The sequence below is a fragment of the Neophocaena asiaeorientalis genome, unplaced genomic scaffold (genome assembly GCF_003031525.2).
Source record: "Neophocaena asiaeorientalis asiaeorientalis breed wild unplaced genomic scaffold, Neophocaena_asiaeorientalis_V1.1 scaffold629, whole genome shotgun sequence".
NCBI lineage: Eukaryota > Metazoa > Chordata > Mammalia > Artiodactyla > Phocoenidae > Neophocaena > Neophocaena asiaeorientalis.
The window spans coordinates 4,814,679-4,835,235 of NW_020175468.1; the positions used below are offsets into that span (position 1 = coordinate 4,814,679).

The following is a 20,557-nucleotide window of genomic DNA, read 5'->3' on the forward strand; positions in this document are numbered from 1 at the left end:
GCGAGGACTATTTTTAGCGGCGCTCGGGTAAAAATGGACGCGGCGCCGCGCGAGTTCCAGAGGCCGTGCGCGCTCCCTCGCGAGAACTGGGGGCCGGGGCCGCGCGCCTGAGTCACCTCCCGCCCAACCGCCCCCCTTCGAGGAGCGCGGACACCTCCCCGCCCCCATCCGCACGAACTCTTGGGTTCCTGGACGCCTGGAAGCCAGCGCGGCTCAGAATATTCCAGGACTATCGGGACGCATCCATCCGGGCTGCATCCAACCGGGCTGCATCCAACCAGGCTCAAGCGGCTGAGCGCCGACTTTTGGGCAGAGGCGCTGCGCCCTCTGGTGGCTCCTGCGGGGATAGCAGGCAGGGGCTGGGCCAAGAGTTCACACACCCCCAGACCCCCAACCTCCGCCACACACCGATTTTATAAATGAGGAAACTGAGGCCTAGAGAGGAACTGGATTGCATCATGAATTGCAAGGTACGCTCTTTCCGTTTCAGCTTGGACACTTCCCTTAATGGAGAACCCAGTACCTATCAGAAAACTAGGCACTCTGTTTTTATAAGCAGTATTTATCTAGTCATTCAACAAGTATTTATCAAGGGCTTGCTGGGTGCTGGGAACACAGCAGTGAACAAGGCAGAAGAGAGATCCTTGCCCTCGTGGGGCTGACGTTCTAATGGGGGAGACAAACAGTAAATAAATAAGGTGATTTCAGATTGTGGGTAAGCCCTGTAAGGAAAATAAAATGGGAGGATAGAGTATAATAAAGGGGATACTTTGGTAAGAGTAGTCAGGGAAGGCCTTTTTCTGAGGAGGTGACATTCTAAAATGACCTGGTTTCATGCAGTCCCCTCACTCATCCCATTTCCTAGACCTGGAGACAGAAGCCTGGAGAAGAACCAGTTGGGGACTGAGCTTGTACAGTGTAGATTACATGAGCTTTCACTGCGTAAATTGTTCAGTTCCAGTTTGGTCTCCTCCTGAGCCTGGGAGCTCATTTCTCCCAGCATAGCCACTCATCATCAGTAGTAGTAATACTGATTACTAGTTTTAAAATAATATCTAGTTTTATGCAGCACCTGCTCTTTACCTAGCAGTCTACTAAATGTCTCACCTGCGTTAATTCATGGAATCCTCACCCTAATCCTTAGAGGTGAGGTACTATTCCCACGCCCCATTAACGTATGAGAAAATCTGTTTTCCAACCTTCCTTTCCTCCCAGCCACATGGGCATCTACAGTTTTGCCGGCCTTCTTCTTGTTCTTTGGGAAACCACTCCTTTCTCAATTTCAGTTCACCTGGCTGTCTTGGGGCTCACCCCATCCTCCGTTTCCAGGGAATGGCACGTGTCCTAGGCCCAGCCAATCACAGTATTCCAGTTGGGCTGTCCGTTGACGACAGTGATTGGTTCAGAGGTGAGCATGTGACCCATTTAGGACAACGAATGATGGGACCATTGGCTAGGAGCACTTTCTTCCCTTTGGGGTGGCTAAGAGGATGAGATGTGAGCCTAAAGCTGCTAGGGCTATCTTTGCTACCTCAAGGAAAGTCTTTCTGAGGAAAAAAATCAGAGAAATTTGAAACCCAGAGATGGGACAGTGACTTCATATCATCATTTGAGCTCCTGGATCAAGCTGTAACTGAAGCTGGTTTACTCAACCTTCTGATCATGTGAGCCAATACATTTCCTTAAACTAGTTTGCATTTGAAACTGAGAGACTCCCAGTTAATTCGCTTTCCCTCTCTCTGCCCCTCCCCCCACCAGGAACTGGTCCTGACACTTTCCACTGCCCCTGGTCCTTGGGAATGGATCACTGTACCCCCTGAAGTACCCATTCATTACACACTGCCCCCAGGGAGGCATGTACTGCTTGTATACATCTGTGCCCTCTACCCCACACTGGGCAGGCACTCCTGTGGGGACTTTGGGTCTGCTCATCTTCCTGTCCCCAGGTACAGACCAGGATGAGAACCTGATACCAAGGCTACTGTCCCAGGCAGGACCACTTTCTGCTGTCATCACTGGCTGATGGTGAAGTTACCCTACTGCACCTTCCACTTTCTCCCACTGTCAGGATTTCAGCCCTGTCTGAGCTCTGTCGGCCTCCCAGCCTCGGCTTCACCGTCTCTCCTGTGCTCCAGACCCATGTGTCTAGAAGCCTCTTGAATGCCTTCCTCCGGTTGTCCCACAGACTTTCACCCTGACCTCAACAGCTTCCTCCTACACCTGTGCCTCCTTCTCCCAGGTCCCCAGCTCAGGCGTAGTCCCACATAGACCCTGTCTCCTGGGCCAGAGTTCTAGGCCTCCTCCTGGTACCTTCCTCCCCTTACCTCCCATAACCCATCACTCATCTCCATTCTATCTTTTAAAGATTTTATATATTCTCCTTCCTCCCCCTCCTTACTCTGGTCCCGTTGTCTATTTGGTCCCTTTTCCCCACTTCATCCTTCATCTCTATACTCATCCCTGGTTTCCTGCCCCAGTTCTGCCCCTTCCCATCTAGAAGGATTTTGCTAAACCACAAAACTACTCCTGTCAGGTCTCTCCCCTGCTCAGAGCCTGCTACGATTCCCCAGTGCTCTAGTCCTGTGACCTACGAGGCCTTCCGTGGCCTGTTGCTTTCTTCAACCCCATCTCTTGCCCCCCACCCCTTTCCCCAGCACACATTCACTCTGCCCTCTAACAATACTCAAACAGCTTGCCTTTCCCCGAATGCATTGTTCATGCCTCCCGACTTGAACATTCGGCTCCCTCTGTCCAAATACCTTTCCCATCCTTCTCCACCTAGTGACTGTTTTTCCATGCTTTGAGGTACAACATAGCTATCCCCTCCGCTGAGAAACCTAGCATGACTCCCTCCGACCTAAGCAGGGCCCCCGCCTCTCAAGAAACCTGGTCGCTGCTGTAGCTCATTCTCGGCCTGACCACATGTCGGGCCCTTTGCACGCAGGGTCTCACTGAGTTCCCCCAACAGCCCTCAGGGCACAGGGACAAACACTTCCAGTTTCTGGATGAAGAAACTGGGACTCATGAAAGGAATCACAGCTAGGGAGGGGACAGAGTCAGGATTTGAACTTGTGATCTCATGCAGCCTGGCTCATCCATGAGTACTTTATCTCTGTTTTGGAAGTTTTTATTTTATAACACTCTCAGTAGAGGCACACATGTATATAATCTATGAATAAAAAATATACCAAGTGGCCACAAAGTACTGCCTGGCGCTGTGGTCTCTCTTGGTTAAGTAGCTTCTTCACCTGGGTCTGGTGGAGGCAGGGATTTGAGAGTGTTCTTTAAGGCCACATTTTTGACATGAGCATCAGTTGCTCTGTTTGAATATGCTTCTGACATGGATTGTTCCAGAACATCCCAAGAAATCCCGAGGCTCTGTGGCCCCGGAACAAATGGCACTCCAGCATCTGATGTCCTCCCAGATGGAGAGACAGCAAATTCCATGGGCCAGCACCGTTCACAAGAAATAGGACACTAGCCACATATTCAAGCTTAAATGCCCTAGTAGCCACACTAAAAAAAAGCCAAAAGAAACAGGTGAAAATAATTTGTTCCTGTATTTTATTTAACCAGATAGATGCAAAATATTATTTCATACGTACTCAATGTCAGCAGCTTTTTTCTTTATAAATTTATTTATTTATAGATGCAAGATATTATTTCATACGTACTCAATGTCAGCAGTTTTTTTCCTTTATAAATTTATCTATTTATGGCTGCGTTGGGTCTTCGTTGTGGTGCGCGGGCTTCTTATTGCGGTGGCTTCTCTTGTTGCGGAGCACGGGCTCTTGGCACGTGGGCTTCAGTAGTTGTGGCTCATGGGCTCTAGAGTGCAGGCTCAGTAGTTGTGGTGCACGGGCTTAGTTACTCCGCGGCATGTGGGATCTTGCCGGACCAGGGCTCGAACCCATGTCCCCTGCGTTGGCAGGCAGATTCTTAACCACTGCTCCACCAGGGAAGTCCGTCAGCAGTTTTTTAAATGAGATAGTTACATTCTTTTTAATCACGCTAAGTCTATGAAATCTGGTGTGGATTTTACACTCATGACACATCTCATTTTGGACCAGCCATGTTTCAAGTGCTTAAAAGCCACGTGTAGCCAAGTGGCTGCCATATTGGACATCACAGCAGTAGACGGGGCCTGACCACGGATCTGGGAGTACGGCTTCCTCAAAGTCCAGCTTTAACATGGGACAGTGTGCCTCCAGGTGACAGCATGGCTTAAGGTCAAGATCCTAGACTCTGAAGCCAGACTGTGGGGTTCAAGCTCTGGAACTTCCAAACTGCCACTCCAGCCTCTCTGCACCTCAGTTTATTCCGCTATGAAAGGAGAATCACCAGCAAGACACCAGAGGGTTTTTTGTGAGGATTAAAGGAGTCAATAGATTTTTTTTTTTTGCGGTATGCGGGCCTCTCACTGTTGTGGCCTCTCCTGTTGCGGAGCACAGGCTCCGGATGCGCAGGCTCAGCGGCCATGGCTCACGGGCCCAGCCGCTCCGCGGCATGTGGGATCTTCCTGGACCGGGGCACGAACCCGTGTCCCCTGCATCGGCAGGTGGACTCTCAACCACTGCGCCACCAGGGAAGCCCGAGTTAATAGATATTTAAACACGTAGAACAGGGCACATATTAAGTGCTGTATGGGTGTTGATTTTTATTATTATTTGGCATTTTGTGAAAGAGAAAATATCTCGACTCCACATTAACAGTTGAAGAATGAAAAACTCCCTTAAAGACTTGCCATCCTGGGCTTCCCTGGTGGCGCAGTGGTTGAGAGTCCGCCTGACGATGCAGGGGACACGGGTTCACGCCCCGGTCCGGGAGGGTCCCACATGCCACGGAGCGGCTGGGCCCGTGAGCCATGGCCGCTGAGCCTGTGCGTTCGGATCCTGTGCTCCGCAACGGGAGAGGCCTCAGTGGTGAGGGGCCTGCGTACCGCAAAAAAAAAAAAAAAGACTTCCCATCCTTGTGGAAGATGTCCAGAACATGGGGGACACACGGGACTTCTAACCGCCACAGGTAGGACGCACAGACCACTCTGGGCTCTCAAGGGCAAATGCTTCAACATTCTCCACTGGAACGAGTGTGTGCAGTCACAAAGCTTTGGACACCTCCCAGTCTAGACACGTATTGTCCTGTTCTCATTTTTCTGTTTTGATCTGTGTAGTGGGTTGAATGGTGTGCCCTTCTCCCCACCCAAGATAAGTCCACCTGAGACCTGTCAATGGGAACTTATTTGGAAAGAGTCTCTGCGGATATAATTAAGGTTAGGATCTCGAGATGATATCACCCTGGATTATCCAAGTGGGCCCTAAACCCAATGGCAAGTGTCCTTACAAGAGCAAGGCAGAGGGAGATTGGACACAGATAGGAGAAGAGATGGCCATGTGAAGTTGGAGGGAGAGATGAGAGTGATGGGGCCACCCAGGAACACCTGGGGCCACCAGAGGCTGGGAAAGGCAAGGAAGAATCTTCTCCAAGAAAACTCAGAGGGAGTGTGGCCCTGCTGATACCTTGCTTTAGGATTTCTGGCCTCCAGAGCTGTGAGGGAATAAATTTCTGTTGTTTTAAACCACGAAGTTTGTGGTAGTTTGTTAGGCAGCCACAGGAAACAAATACAGTCTGTTTAGGGGCCTGTCTCCTTCCACCCTGAAGACAGAGTTTCTGTGGCTTTCACCTTCTGTCTCACAGCAGGAAACAGGCTCAGAAAGAAGGCAGAGCCAGAACCAGAACTCAGGTCTCCAGAACCTCATTCCAGATCCAGGGGGTCACTGTGGAAACTCGCAGGGTATTCTGCCTGTTAAAGAAATACAGGGTGGCTATTGAATTTTCTCTTAAGGCAGTGGTTGAAACACAAGCTTTTGTTGGAGTCCTGGTTTGTTTGCTTCCTTGCTTTGTGGCCTTGGTCGAGAGACTAACCTCTCTGTGCCTCAGTTTCTCCTTCTATAAATTAGGGATAACAAAATAAGATCTCAGAAGGCTGTGATATGGAGTATATGAGAATTGATCAACTTTGCCATTTGATGTTGTCCTGAAAGTCTTTGCAAATGCTATAAGACAAGAAAAATGAGATGTAAAGATGAGAAGGCAAGACATAAAACTAACATTTGGATCATTTCAAAGGAAAACTAAGAGAATCAACAAACTTTTTGTATGTTTTTGGCCACGCTGCCCGGCATGTGGGATCTTAGTTCCCTGACCAGGGATCGAACCCATGCCCCCTGCAGTGGAAGCGCAGAGTCCTAACCACTGGACTGCCAGGGAAGTCCCTCAACAGAATATTTTATTTTATTTTTATTATTTACTTTTTAAAAATATTTTATTTAATTTTTTTAAACTTTAGCCATCCTAACGGATGTGAAGTAGTATCTCATTATAGGTTTTTTTAAAAATTAATTTATTTTTTGGCTGCATTGGGTCTTCGTTGCTGTGCGCAAGCTTTCTCTAGTTGCAGTGAGTGGGGGCTACTCTTTGTTGCGGTGCGCGGGCTTCCCATTGCAGTGGCTTCTCTTGTTGTGGAGCACAGGCTCTAGGTGCGCGGGCTTCAGTAGTTGTGGCACGTGGGCTCAGTAGTTGCGCTACATGGGCTTAGTTGCTGCCTGGCATGTGGGATCTTCCCGGACCAGGGCTCGAACGAACCCATGTCCCCTGCATTGGCAAGCGGATTCTTAACCACTGTGCCACCAGGGAAGTCCCTCACTTTAATGTTTGGCTCAAACAGAAGATAACTGGGTCTTCACCTCTGCTTGGGTGCTCAGTCTGTTGTGATATTTTGCAGGTTGCATTGAACACTCAGGAGAGAGTGAGAGTGAAAAAAGGGAGGTAAGTGTCTTAGTATTATTATGATAATCATTTTGACCTTGGGGACCTCTTGAAAGAGTGCTGGGGAACCCCCCAAGGTTCTGTGGACTGCACTTTAAGAATCACTCCTTACCTTTGGGTTCTATAGGGCCTAGAGACAGTATCTGGGGAACTGAACACCTCTGGGGCCATGGGACCTGGTTCAAGAGACAGCTCTGACTACAAGCAAGGTATTCTCTGAGTCTCAGTTTCGTCATCTCTAACATGGGGTTGGTGATGATGAAAATAATAAAAGTACCTCCCTCCTAAGGTTGTAGTGAGACCCATAGGAGATAACTCTCTGACTCACACCTGGCATGTAGCATACAATAAACATTTGCTATTATAGTTTGGGAAACGTCATTTTATTTTATTACCAACACTTCTTATTCACGCAGTTAACTTCTCCAGAGCCCTATCTTGTGCTGGGCAGTGCTGGGGACATGGTGATGAATGAGAGGGGCCTGGCCCTGCCCTCATGGGGTTCCCAGTCCAATGGGTCACAGAGTTTTCATTTGTGAGGCATTGCCTTTAGCACCAGGTCCCTGAGGAGCATGAGTTCTTAAGGCTGGGGAGGCAGGGAAAGGCATTCTAGGGAGTGGGAACAGCATGCAAGGAGCCATGGCAAGTGGAGAGGGGGACAGCTGTGGCCTGATGGTTGGCCGGTTGTGTCCATTTCTCTGCCCCCAAGATGCCTCAGTCCTGTTGCTGGTGAGAAATACGTGTGTATATCTGGTTCATCTTTTTAATATTTATTTATTTGGCTGCATCGGGTCTGAGTTGCGACACGCTGGAATCTCCTTTGCAGCGTGAGAACTCTTAGTTGCAGCATGTGGGATCTAGTTCCCTGATCAGGGATCAAACCCGGGACCCCTGCATTGGGAGCGCAGAGTCTTAGCCACTGGACCACCAGGGAAGTCCCCCAACCCCTCTTCTTGTGTAAAGTTATTTCCTCAATTCTGGGCTCTTTTAAGGGAAGTCCCACCTCTGATCTAACCTCAGTCTCTCATGCTGCAGATCCTCCTTTTGCTGCATATCCATCCACAGTGCCCCGTGGAAACTTGGGACGTCCCAGCAGAAGAGATGCCCGGGATGGGGCGGGGTCAGGTCCAGCGCCTCCACTGTCCCCCATCCGGGGGCCGCCGCTTGGGGCCGGGTGAGTCAGCCCCCGGCGGCTCCCGCGTCATCCTGGCCGCTAGGCTTCGCGCTATTTCGGGCTCCAGGCGCTATAAATAGAGGCTCGCGGAGCAGAGCCGTTCCCCCTCCGCTCGGGCGCCCCTGCGTCCCCTGGACCCGCCGCGATCGCCGGGCCGCGCGTCACCGCGGCTAAGTTTAGAGGCGGGTGGGGACGTCGGCCGGGTCACTGCGCCCCTCGGCCGCGCCCCCGCTAACAGAGCCTTCGGTCCGGCGGCAATATGCCCCCCGCCCAGAGTCACTCGGGTGGAATTAGGGGCGAAGTGTGCCCATATTCTCCATCCCCACCCCAATCCTTCGGAGGCGCAGAGGAAACTCGAAGTTGGGATTAGGGGAAGGTTTGGGAGTGGAGCAAGGTCTGAACTCGAGGAGTCGCCCGGGAGCTTCGGTTGGGACTGGAATTTGAACTTGGAGCGTTTGGAAGAAGGACGGGGAAATAAGAGTACGGACAGCTCTTAGACTCGAACTCGCAACTCTGGGAGCCGGAAAGATGCGAATCCCGAATCTGAAAGTTAAATTTGGGAAGAGTGTAGGAATCAAACTTGGAAATATAATATATTACAGAGCCGAGGACAACTTTTCTCCCCCTTAACTAACATAAATAGACTCAGAGTTACCTGAACCGCGCTCAGCAGGCCCTTTGCCGCATTTCTGCGATAGTGAAACGAGTCGGGAGAAACGAAGGGCAGCCCGCCGCCTTCTCACGGGTCTTGCCCCGGGGTGGGTTCTGGCGCAGCGGTCCCCGGCGCCTCTACACCCGAAATTCTCTTGTGGGGCGCCATCGCCCCCTGACGGAAAAGGCACGCTTTGCAGGTTTATTTGGTAATTCCCATTCCCCAACGGGAGAAACTGAGTCCCACCCAGACTGGCTTCCTTCTAGAAGCTCTCTCTGCCCTTGGATTCAGAGACACATTTTCATAGTCCTTCTCTATGTCACTGGGGCCTCAGTTCCTTCATCTGTCAAATGAACTATTGATACCTAAGGGGAGGGTTACTGTGAGGATTTAGCTCATAGTAAGCTATCTATCTGCTTTGATGGATATATAGTTGATGGTAATATATGTATTTTTTATTTATAGAGCCCCTCTTCCTGTGACCGTGTTGCCCCCTCCCCCATAATCTACTTCACGTCACTGTTTTTTTATCGTCTCCAGAGCATGTATGACTGTCTGGAACTCTTATTTGTGGGTTTTTTTCTTATGGTCTGCCTCCCATGAGACTATCAGCACCACAGGGCAGGGACCTGGTCCAATTTTCTGCCAGCTGTGTCCCCGGTGCCTGCCACACCGTAGGTGCTCAATATGTAGTTATTCAAGGAATGAGTGAACCATGGATTTCAAGACGGGGCTCCATGGTCTTATGGAATTCTCACAAGCTCAGCAGTTACAGATGGGAAAACTGAGGCTCCCAGTGGTGAAGTCGCTTGCTGGAGGATTCTGCTTCTGTTCTTTGTTCATTCATACAACATATGGTTCCGTAGCCCCTTCTTGTTTCTGGGCACTGTGCTACAGCGGTGGCCACAACAGCTTCAGCCTCTGCTTGCCCAGGACTTAGTCAAGGACTATTTTATTTTTATGACAAACCTGAATATTTCACCTACTGCATGCCAAGTAAAGATGTAGGGACTTTACACGTAACTCATTTCATCTTCCTAACAGTTATGCTATTGTTATCCCCATTTTAGAGATGAGCAAACTGACGCACACAGAGAAACTGAGTTGCTGGCACCAGGTCACACTGCTAGTAAGTGATCCTGGGGAAAAATTACACCCGGTGATGAGACTGCTTATGAAGGAAGGAGAATCAGGGAGATGGTAGACTTCCCATTAGTGACCCAGATGGAGCACCAGTGTCTTCTAACTTTGCAAGAAAGATAACTAGGAACCCAGAATTTGAGATTCCATTTGTGAGGGTCAAAGAAAGACATTTTCAGATGAGCAAGACTCAGAAATTTTCTATCCAGAATGTTCTCTGAAAAAGTTAGAAGAGAATGTACTCTAGCAAGAAGTAAAAATGAATTCAGAAGGAAGAAGTTTATAAAAAGTAACAGAAAATTGTTAAGGGTTGACTCGTGTCCCCCAAAAAGATATGTTGAGTCCTAACCCCCATTACTTCAGAATGTGACTTTATTTTGAAATAAGGTCTTTACAGAGACAAGTTAAAATGAGGTCATTATGGTGGTCCCTAATCCAATATGACTGGCGTCCTTGTAAAATGGGGAAATTTGGACACAGAGACGGACATGCACAGAGGAAAGACAGTGTGAAGACACACAGGGAGAAGATGGCCATCCACAAGCCAAGGAATGCCTGAGGCTACCAGAAGCTAAGAGAGGGGGCTGGAACAGATCCTTCCCTAGTGCATTCAGAGGGCGCATTGCTCTGTCAATACCTTGATTTTGGACTTCTAGCCTCCAGAACTGTGAGAATAACTTTCTGTGGTTTAAGCCACTCAATTTTTGGTACTTCTTTACAGCAGCCCTAGGAAACAAATACCATGAACCAATTATATAAATAAAAATTAATTAGAAAGCAACCTTTTACAGTAGGTCCCTAACAAAAGGCAAAATCAATGGAGAGACAGAGACAATGTGTTCATGGGTATGAAAAAGATGTCAATCTTCTTGTAATTAATCCATCAATTCAGTGCAATTCCAATCTCAATCTCAATAGGATTTTTCAGGGAACTAGAAAAGCAGCTGCTAAAATCCATCTAGAAGAGTAAATGGACAAGAATGGTAAAGACAGATTTGAAACTGAACAGAGGTGGGGGACTTGCCTCATGTGATATCAAAACATATCTAAATGAAATAATTAAACTGGCATGGAGGCAAGGGACAGATACAGAGATCAATGAAACATAATAGAAATGTCAGAGATAGACCTGTGTATACATGGGAATTTGGCACAAGATAAAGGTGGAATACCAAAACCAAGGAAAGGACTGGCTTCTTTTTTGCCCAGCTGCATGACTTGAGGGGTCTTATTTCCCTGATCAGGGATGGAACCCCGGCCCCAGCAGTGAAAACACTGAGTTCTAACCACTGGACCTCCAGGGAATTCCCAGGACTGGCTTTTAAAATAAATAGTATCCGGACAATTAGCTATATCCACCATAAATTCCTACCTTAGTACATTTTCAAAAATAAGTCTCATATGGATGAAAGAAACAAAATCAAAACTAGGAAAAGTATTAAAAGAAATGATAAACTATATTTATGACCTTGGGGTATGGCAAGCCTCTTAAACACACCAGAAATCAGGATAGATTGATAAATAGGTGTGAATAAACACTAAGAACTTCTGTGTGAGAAAAATAAACAAGTTAAAATATAAAGTGCAAACTAGCAGGAAATATTTGGAATATGTGTAACTGACTAACAATTAGAATTGGAATCCATAAAGTACTCTGACACATTAACAGTAATAAAAAAGGCATACAACCATTGAAAAAATGGTCAAAGGATATGGGCAAGCAACCCACAGAAAACAAACTATTAAAGACCAATAAGCTCACAGAAAGATGTTCTCTCCTTAGTAATCAGAGAGTTGCAAGTTAGAACAGTGTGATACTATCCTTTCAGGAAATGACTAATATTTACTCATCAACCAGGTCTCCGCTCAGATGTCCCTTTCTCTAAGAAGCTCTTTCCTGGCCCTTGGGCTGGATTAGGTGTTCCCTGCCCCACCCACCTCTCGGGCCCTCTGGGGTCTCCTAGCCAGCCCTGTCCGCTCTGGATCGTCACTGTTTGGGAAAGGGTTTGTCTCTCCCAATGCGTTGTGAGCTCCAGAAGGGCGGAGCGGGGCTATCGTTATCTGGGGCAATGTATGTGGAATAAGAGAATGAGTGAATGGGGAAACTGAGGCTAAGTCAATGACAGAGCTGGAATTCAAACCCAAGTCTGTACTGAGAGAAGGAACCTAGTTTGATTACCCGCCATCCCTTCTCCACTAAGACCTGCCCAGAGCCCAGGCACACAAGAGGAGCTCAATAAGAGCACTGAAATCAAACTGCTCGGCAACGGGAGACGCTGAGGGCCAGAGGCGGACAGCTCTCTCCAAACCCAAACCTCCGCAGTCCTCCAGAACCATAGAGAGCTGCGCGAGGAACCGCCTCTCTCGATGCTCTACGCCTTTGGGGAACGTCAGGAGCGGGCTGGAGGGCTAGAGAGGCCGGAAGTGCGACGAGCCTGGGGCTACGCTGGCCGCGCCGGCGGTGGGATGCCTCGGTCTCTCTCCTGTCTTTCCTTCGCGGCCCGGGGGCGAGGAGGTGAGTTCTCGGGACGCTGAGACCGCGGGGCTGGGTTGAGAGGGGCGTGGGGTTGAGACCGCCGGTGGCGATTGGCAGATGCAGAAGCCAATCAATCGTACAATGTCTGAGAGTTTGAGAAGGTGGAGCGAGGGAAAGGTATCCTGGTGCGAGCCTTGGGGGCGGGGTGGACGGAGGTTTGGGGACAGTGGTCTGGCCTGGCAAACGGAAGGCGGGGAACAGTGAAGGCGGGGAGAATAGAAAGGTGGGACCCTGAAGGGTGTGGCGAAAGGAAAGTGTGTCCCGGTAAGGGGCGGGGCGAGCCGCAGGTGGAGGCTCGATGGGGCGGGGCCTTATAGAACCTGGGGCCCTGGGTGTCTGGACCTGGACGCGATGGAGCCCCTGGAATTTTTTTGGGGGTACGGCTGTGTCTGGGGGTTCCTTCTGGGGAATGTCGATGCTTCGCTCGCGCCCGACACCACGGCTTTATTTTCAGGCCCCAGAAGGACCTTGCGATGGACGAAGAGAGAGTGGAGAAGCCCGCTGGCCCACCCACAAGGAAGAAATTCCTCATTCCAGTGGACGAGGATGAGGTCCCTCCTCCCGGGGTAGGACTAGGAGATGGGGGGACTGCTGGGAGGCTTGGGGTGTGGTTGGGAGGAAGGGGGACAGGAAGGGGCCTGTGGGACCACAGTGTGGGTTAGGAAATGTTGGGGCCTGGGTCACTTTGAGAAGACAGTCCTTTGCCTTCTGCAAGTATCAGTTTCCTGTAAAAAGTAAAATGTCATGGTCAGGAGGGCTAAGGCAGCGGCTGCAAACTGGCAGCCAGGAAGTAGTCCTGAGATACGTTTTACGTGGCCAGAACCCTGGTTCTGCAAGGAATGAATTTATTGCTGATAGTTGAGAATTGGAAGGTTTGGCAATTTTAAAGAAATCTGCACTTTTGACATCTTTTGGTAAATAAAGGATCTGGCAACACAGAGATCTCAATCCTACAGGAACACAATTGCCTGGTGATAAGTAGTGGCTGCCACCTATGTGCTAGGAAGAAAAAGAAAGTAGGCTAAGGATAGAGGGTGTGATGGGGGAGAAGAGCTACCTTAGATAGAACAGTCAAGGGAGGACCTCTTGGAGGAGATGATGCCTTTGCCAAAATGTGAAAGAAGTGAGTGAGCGAGCTATGCGACATCAGGGGGGAAGGGAACAGCCAGTGCAAAGGCCCTGAGGTCAGAGAGAATCTGATAAGTTTTAGGGCAGCAGGAAGGCCAGTGGGGCTGGAGTAGAGAAAGCCAGGTGGAAGACGTAGAAGGTGAGGTCCTTGAGGCAAGGGGGCAGGGGCAGATCTTTACGAGGCTTGAGGACTGAAGTGACAACTTTGGCTTTTACTCTGAGTAGGAACCACCTAAGGGCTCTGAGCAGAAGAGGAACATGATATGACTCAGTGTGGGGAGCAGACTGTGGGAGGTAAGGGCAGAGGCAGGTAACTGGTGAGGAGGTGACTGCAGTGGCCCAAGGGAGAAAAGATGGTGGTCGGGACCAGGGTAGAGGCCGAGGAGGTGGGGAGAGGTGGCTAGGTTCAGATTTTGTATGCCCTCTCACACCTCTCCCCACAGGCCAAGCCCTTATTCAAATCCACACGGAGCCTGCCCACTGTGGAGACCTCACCCCAGCCGGCTCCTCAGACCTACGCCGAGTACGCCATCTCAGGACCTCCAGGAGGGTCTGGAGCCACACGCCCCATAGGGCCAGAACCCCTGGCAGGAGAGACCCCCAACCAGGCCCCCAAACCAGGAGCAAAATCCAACAGCATCGTTGTGAGCCCCCGGCAGGTGAGGAGGGGGCTGGAGAAGTGGGGCTTTGGGGTTTCTGGTGGGAAACGTGGTTATAGGGAGGGCTTTCTAGTGGACAAGGAAGGAGTTCTGAGTTCTAGCCATTATGCTCTCAGCAGCACCATTCATCCATTCAACTAGCGTGTGTGGGTTGAATATGCCCTATGTCTTAGTCTGTTCAGGCTTCCGTAACAAAAATACCATAGACTGGTGGTCTGAACACCGAACATTTATTTCTCACAGTTCTGGAGGCTGAGAAGTCCAAGATCAAGGCGCTGGCAGATTCGGTGTCTAGTGAGGACCCGCTTCCTGGTTCATGGACAGCCATCTTCTCACTGTGTCCTCACAGCGTAGGAAAGGGTGAGGGAGCTCTCTGGGGTCTCTTTTATAAGAGTGCTAGTCCCATTCATGAGGGCTGCACCTTCATGACCTAATCACCTCCCTTCACCTCCTAATATCATCACATTGGGGGGGTAGTATTTCAACCTATGAATTTTGGGGAGACACAGACATTCAGTCCATAGCACCCCAACTCTTACGGTTGGGGGCATGATGGTGTTCACGAAGCTACCTTTCCTCTTCCCAGGTTTGTCCATTTATTCAAAAACAGTTGAACACAGGCCCAAGTTTGAATCCCACTCTGCCACACAGTAGCTGTGTCATCTTGGGCATCATCTTGGGTGACTTAACCCCTCTGAGCCTTTAAAATGGGGGTTCACCCACTTACAATCCATAAATGTCTTCAGAGGTTACCTGGTACACTTCTAAGCTCTGGAGATTGCAGATAAAGTCTCTGCCATCGACGGGGCTGGCATTCTAGAAGGAGAGAGCAGCAGTGTACAGAGATAATAGTGGGACTCAAGAACATGAAATATGCTCAAAATTTTTAGCCATCAGGGAAATGCAAACCAAAACCACAATGAGATACCATGTCATACCCTAGAATCAAAAGGATAGACAATAACAAGGGTGGGGAGAGTGTTGGAGGAGTTGGAGCCCTCATACACTGCTGGTGGGAATGTAAAATGTTGCAGCCACTTTGGAAAACCACCTGGTAGTTCCTCAGACATTTAAACATAGAGTTATCATATGACCTTGCAGTTCCACCTCTAGGTATATATGCAAGAGAAATGAAAATACGGTCAACCTTCTGCAACCGTGGATACAAAACCCGCAGACACGGAGGGCCAACGGTACTACCTCATCTGTGGATTTTGATATCCAGGGGGTCCTGGGACCAATCCTCTGTGGATACTGAGGGACCACTGTCTTACGTCCCCACAAAGTCTAGTACACACATGTTCACGACAGCGTTATTCACAGGAGCCAAGTGGAAACAACCCAAATGTCTAGCAAATGATGACTAGTTTTTTTCACTTAGCATAATGCTCTCAAGGTTCATCCATGTTGTAGCATGAATTAGTACTTCATTCCTTTTCGTTGCTAAATAGTATTCCATTGCATGGATATGCCACTTTCTGTTTGTCCATTCATCCATTGATGGGCGTTCGGGTTGTTCATATTTCTCAATTACTATGAAAATGCTGCTGTGGACATTTGTGTACTGCTGTTAACATATGTTTCCAGTTCTCTTGGGTATTTATCTAGGAGTGGATTTGCTGGGTCGTATGGTAACTGTATGTTCAACTTTCTCAGGTACCCCCAACTGTCTTCTAAAAGGCTGCATCATTTTATATTCCCACCAGCAGTGGATGAAGGTTCCATTCTCACCATATCGTCACCACTTGTCATTGTCTGTCTTTTGGATTTCAGTCATTCTAATGGGTGTGAAGTGGACAAAATACTTCTTTAAAAATTAAAATTGGGGGCTTCCCTGGTGGCGCAGTGGTAGAGAGTCCGCCTGCCGATGCAGGGGACACGGGTTCGTGCCCCGGTCCGGGAAGATCCCACATGCCGCGGAGCGGCTGGGCCCGTGAGCCATGGCTGCTGAGCCTGCGCGTCCGGAGCCTGTGCTCCGCAACGGGAGAGGCCACGACAGTGAGAGGCCCACGTACCGCAAAAAAAAAAAAAAAAAAAAAAAAAAATTAAAATCGGGATAAACAACAAGGTCCTACTGTATAGCACAGAAAATTATATGCAATATTCTGTGATAAACCGTGATGGAAAAGAATATTTTAAAATGTATATAAATATATATGTATAACTGAATCACTTTGCTGTACAGCAGAAATTAACATGACATTGTAAATCAACTGTGCTTCAATTAAAAAAAATAAATAAAATTGGATCCCGCCCCTCCCTTGCCCAAGGCCCTTCCATGGCTCCCAGTGGCTCAGGTTCAGATGGCCCAGAGCCTGTGGGACTTGGGACCCCTGCAGACCCTTCCCACCCCAGCTGCTCTGACCACTCCACAGTCCACCCCGAGAGCAGATACCACACCCTTATTAGAGCTGAATTCCACCTCACTTGGTAATTACATGTTCGTCCCTGAGATGCTTTTGTTTAATGTCTGTGTCCCCCACGAGGGCAGGGATCTATGTCCTCTTGGTCACGGCTGTATCCCCAGCACTTAGACACACTGTAGGCACTCAGATACCTGAATAGATCAGAGCTTGACCTGCTCAAAGTATTTTGGTCTTGGGCTACAGGGTAGAGCATGAGGCGGGGGTTTACTTATTTCTTTTGGCTGCGTTGGGTCTTCATTGCTGCGCGTGGGCTTTTTCTAGTTGCGGCGAGCGGGGGCTACTCTTCGTCACAGTGCGCGGGCTTCTCATTGCAGTGACATCTCTTGTTGCAGAGCACGGGCTCTAGGCGCGTGGGCTTCAGCAGTTGTGGCACATGGGCTCAGTAGTTGTGGCTCGCGGGCTTAGTTGCACCGCGGCTTGTGGGACCTTCCTGGACCAGGGATCCAGCGCGTGTCCCCTGTATTGGTAGGCGGATTCTTAACCACCGTGCCACCAGGAAAGTCTGTGAGGGGTGTTTAGAGAGAGGAGTCTGCTGGGCAGATACCAGGCTTTCGGGGCTCTGACCCTGTGGAGGGTCACAGGCCACGGTGAGGAGCTTCCTCCTGAGGGCACTGGGAAGCCATGGCAGGGCTTAGAGCTGGAGAGGGGCAGCTTTGTGCTTTAGGAAGAGCCGTCTGGCTCCTGTTTGGAGGGTGGCCAGGAGGGGATACCACTGGGGCAGGAGACCAGGAGGAGGTGGGGTGGAGGCCATGGCAGTGGAGGGGGAGGAATTCATGGGGGATGCTTAGAAGGTAGATGTCCCACCTGGTGGATGAGGGGGAGAGGGAAGCTTGTAGGACAAGGCCTGGGTCTCTGGATGGTGGGGCCGGCCCTGAGTTGGGGCTGGGAGGGGGAGCAGGTGTGGAGGCCAGTGCCGAGTGCAGTGAGGTAGATCCCTGGGGACAGGTGTCCAGTGGACCAAGGACATACGAGCTGGGGCTGGGGACAGGGCTGAGCTGGAGAGAGACCCAGGGACCCTTTAGTTAAGGCCTAGGGCCAGGGAGGAGGGGCCTAGGGCAGAGCCCCAGTACCAAGAACATTCCAGGCTGCGGAGGAGGAGGAGTCTGGGGAGAGGAGGAGGGCAGAGCTGGAGAAGCCCCGGGTGCAAAGCAGGAGGTGGGGGGAGGGGCCCTGGGGTGGCGGTGGGCCCAGGGTCACTCTGCTAATGGCTTCCGTTCTCCCCCCCCCAGAGGGGCAACCCCGTGCTGAGGTTCGTGCGCAACGTGCCCTGGGAGTTTGGCGATGTGCTTCCCGACTACGTGCTGGGCCAGAGCACCTGTGCCCTCTTCCTCAGGTGAGCTCTGGGGGCCACCCACCCTCAAGATGGCCTGCGAGGGCTGTGCTCTGGGTGTTCTCAGCCATCGTATGGGAGACCTCTGGGCACGGCCCGGGCCTAGGTGTGACCCTGTGTGGGAGGCAGAGATCTTGGCTTAGAGGTGTCGGAAGCAAGAGCTGGGCCCCGGACTCTGGGTCTGAGGGAGGAGGGACGGGGGCCTGGATCCTGGGTCTGAGGGAGGAGGGCCCCGGGGGCCTGGATCTTGGGGCTGAGGGAGGAGGGGCCGGGGGTCTGGATCCTGGGTCTGAGGGAGGAGGGGCCGGGGGCCTGGATCCTGGGTCTGAGGGAGGAGGGCCCCGGGGGCCTGGATCCTGGGTCTGAGGGAGGAGGGGCCGGGGGTCTGGATCCTGGGTCTGAGGGAGGAGGGGCCGGGGGCCTGGATCCTGGGTCTGAGGGAGGAGGGGCCGGTCGCCTGGACTCTGGGGCTGCAGGAGGAGGGGGACTCATGTCCTGGACACCAGGACTGGAGCCAGGATTTCTGTAACTGTCGCCACAGTTAAATAAGTTTCCCTCCACTCCTGGGGGCCCCTCTCCAGACAGGGGAAGTGAAACTTCTAAGTTCCTGTCCTCCCTGCAGTGTATGAGAGCTGCTATAGCAGACATGTCCCTTTGTTCCTGGGTGGCAAAGCCACCCCACCCCGTCCGTGCCAGCGCACTCTGTGGTCAAAGCAGGCAGTCCCGGGGATGGGCCCTGCTTCCCAAGACCAGCTGTGCAGCACCACCCCCTGACCCCGGTATACACTCTCTAGGGTTTCCTGGTCTCTACCTGAAACCTAAAGTCCTTCTCTTCCTAGGTTTAGAATCTGGGGGTCCACCCTTCCAGGGAGTCAGAGCCAGGCATCCCTCACTGCCAGTCCCCTCATGCCCCTTTCTTGAAGGGTAACCTTGGGCAAGTCACTTAACCTCTCTGAGCCTCAGATCTGCCTTTGCTCCCCAAGCCCTCTGCCTTCCAGCAAGAGGGGAGAAGGGCTTCTGGGGTCTCTTAGCTGGAGACCTACCAACCCTCCCTCTCCCACCCCCCAGCCTCCGTTACCACAGCCTCCACCCAGACTACATCCATGGGCGGCTGCAGAGCCTGGGGAAGAACTTCGCCCTGCGGGTCCTGCTCGTCCAGGTGGATGTGGTAAGCAGGGGTCACTCCTCCATGGGCCTCACTGCCCCCATCTGTGAAATGGGGAGCCTTGGGCCTCCTGGTTGCCTGGTAGACTGTTGAATCTCTTCTGAGGAGAAATGCAAGTTGGAACCCCAGTGGGGAATTTCTCACATCTGAGATGGACAGCTGTGTTGGCCAGGAGGTGGAGGGTCAGATTACCCGTCTCCTCCTTCCCCACTCCCCCTTCAACCAGGCCCTGGCCTCTGCCACTTCAATACTTCTTGAACCTGTTTCATTCTAACCTCGCAGCCGGGCCCTGATCCAGGCCCTTTCCCCTCTTGCCTGGGTCCCTGCCCCAGCCTCTTTTCTTGTCTTGTGGCCTCCAGCTTCGACCCTGCAGTAGTCAGAGGGGTCTTCTGGCACACAGATCTGATGTCCCAACCCCTCCGTGATCCCCTAGTGCCCTCCATGGCCCGTGAGGCCCAGTGTCACCCGATCCCTGCCCAACTCTCCTGGTTCATCTCTAAGCTTCCACGTGATCACCCTTTCATTTCACAGCCTCCATCCCATAGTGGTGAATTGTATTTCCTCAAGCCTTTCCCCTCCCTTCTTTGCACATGCTGTTCCCTATGCCTGGAATTCCCTTTTCTGCTCTCTGTTGCCCTCACTCCTCATCCTCCTTCAGGTCCCAGCTCAGATATCCCGTCCTCTAGGAAGCTCTCCCTAATCCCCCAGGTAGGACAGACACTCCTCTGGCTCTCCCACCCCAGCGCTGGCCACTCTTGAGTCATCACTGACTGGGGACTGTCTGTCCCCCTCATCACACTGTGAGTCCCAGGAAGGCACAACCAGGGCTGTCCCGGTCACTGCTGGGTCCTGCACAGGCTGGGCACCCAGTTGGAGATTAGGGAGTGTCAGTTGAGTGAAAGGCTCTTGGCACCCTAAGCTGCTCTGCTTCCAAGGACTATAATTCTTTGCTTTCTCCCAGATCCCTCATTCTAATTTTCTTCTCTACTCAGAAAGATCCTCAGCAGGCCCTCAAGGAACTGGCTAAGATGTGCATCCTGGCCGACTGCACCCTAATCCTTGCCTGGAGGTGAGATGGAGGCTCCCCTCCCAGGTCAGGCTCTATCCTGAGTTATTGCCCCTTCTGCCCCCAAATCTTCCCAGCCCTTCTTCCTCCCATGAACTCTCTGTGTGAGTCTGGTCCAGGCACTGCCTCTCTGGGCTTCAATTTCTTTATCTGTAAAGTAGGGTCTTAATATCTTTCTTATAGGGTTGTAGGCACAAAAGCAGGTGACATACATCAAATCCCAGGACCATACTAGGCACTTATGAGTTAGACATAAAATCTGGCTGAATAATTAATTTCAAGTCTAGGTTTCTAAAGACTATTTTGATTGGCTCTCCAATAGGGAAAAGAAGACATCCCTTCCTCACACCACAATCAGAACAAAATCTTGATAATTATAGACACAAAAAGCAAAACTACAGTAAAAGTATTCAAAGAAATCTTATAAAATATATATATATTTATTATGATGATGTG

General features: G+C 50.8%; 1 protein-coding gene across 2 annotated transcripts in view; it reads left to right on the forward strand.

Moving 5' to 3' along the window:
* The window catches only part of ERCC1 (ERCC excision repair 1, endonuclease non-catalytic subunit), a 27,927-nt gene continuing 7,370 nt past the window's right edge, over window positions 1-20,557 (forward strand). The window contains exons 1-10 of one of the 2 annotated variants that reach the window (XM_024768393.1): window positions 1-470; window positions 1,330-1,408; window positions 6,782-6,825; window positions 6,953-7,034; window positions 7,861-7,999; window positions 12,782-12,893; window positions 13,899-14,114; window positions 17,770-17,873; window positions 18,939-19,038; window positions 20,028-20,104. In XM_024768393.1, coding sequence (XP_024624161.1) covers window positions 420-470; window positions 1,330-1,408; window positions 6,782-6,825; window positions 6,953-7,034; window positions 7,861-7,999; window positions 12,782-12,893; window positions 13,899-14,114; window positions 17,770-17,873; window positions 18,939-19,038; window positions 20,028-20,104 — 1,004 coding nt within the window. In that variant the 5' untranslated portion in view covers window positions 1-419. Of the gene's footprint in view, window positions 471-1,329; window positions 1,409-6,781; window positions 6,826-6,952; window positions 7,035-7,860; window positions 8,000-10,305; window positions 12,307-12,781; window positions 12,894-13,898; window positions 14,115-17,769; window positions 17,874-18,938; window positions 19,039-20,027; window positions 20,105-20,557 lie in introns of those variants that run through there. The other variant, XM_024768392.1, reaches the window with a different exon arrangement.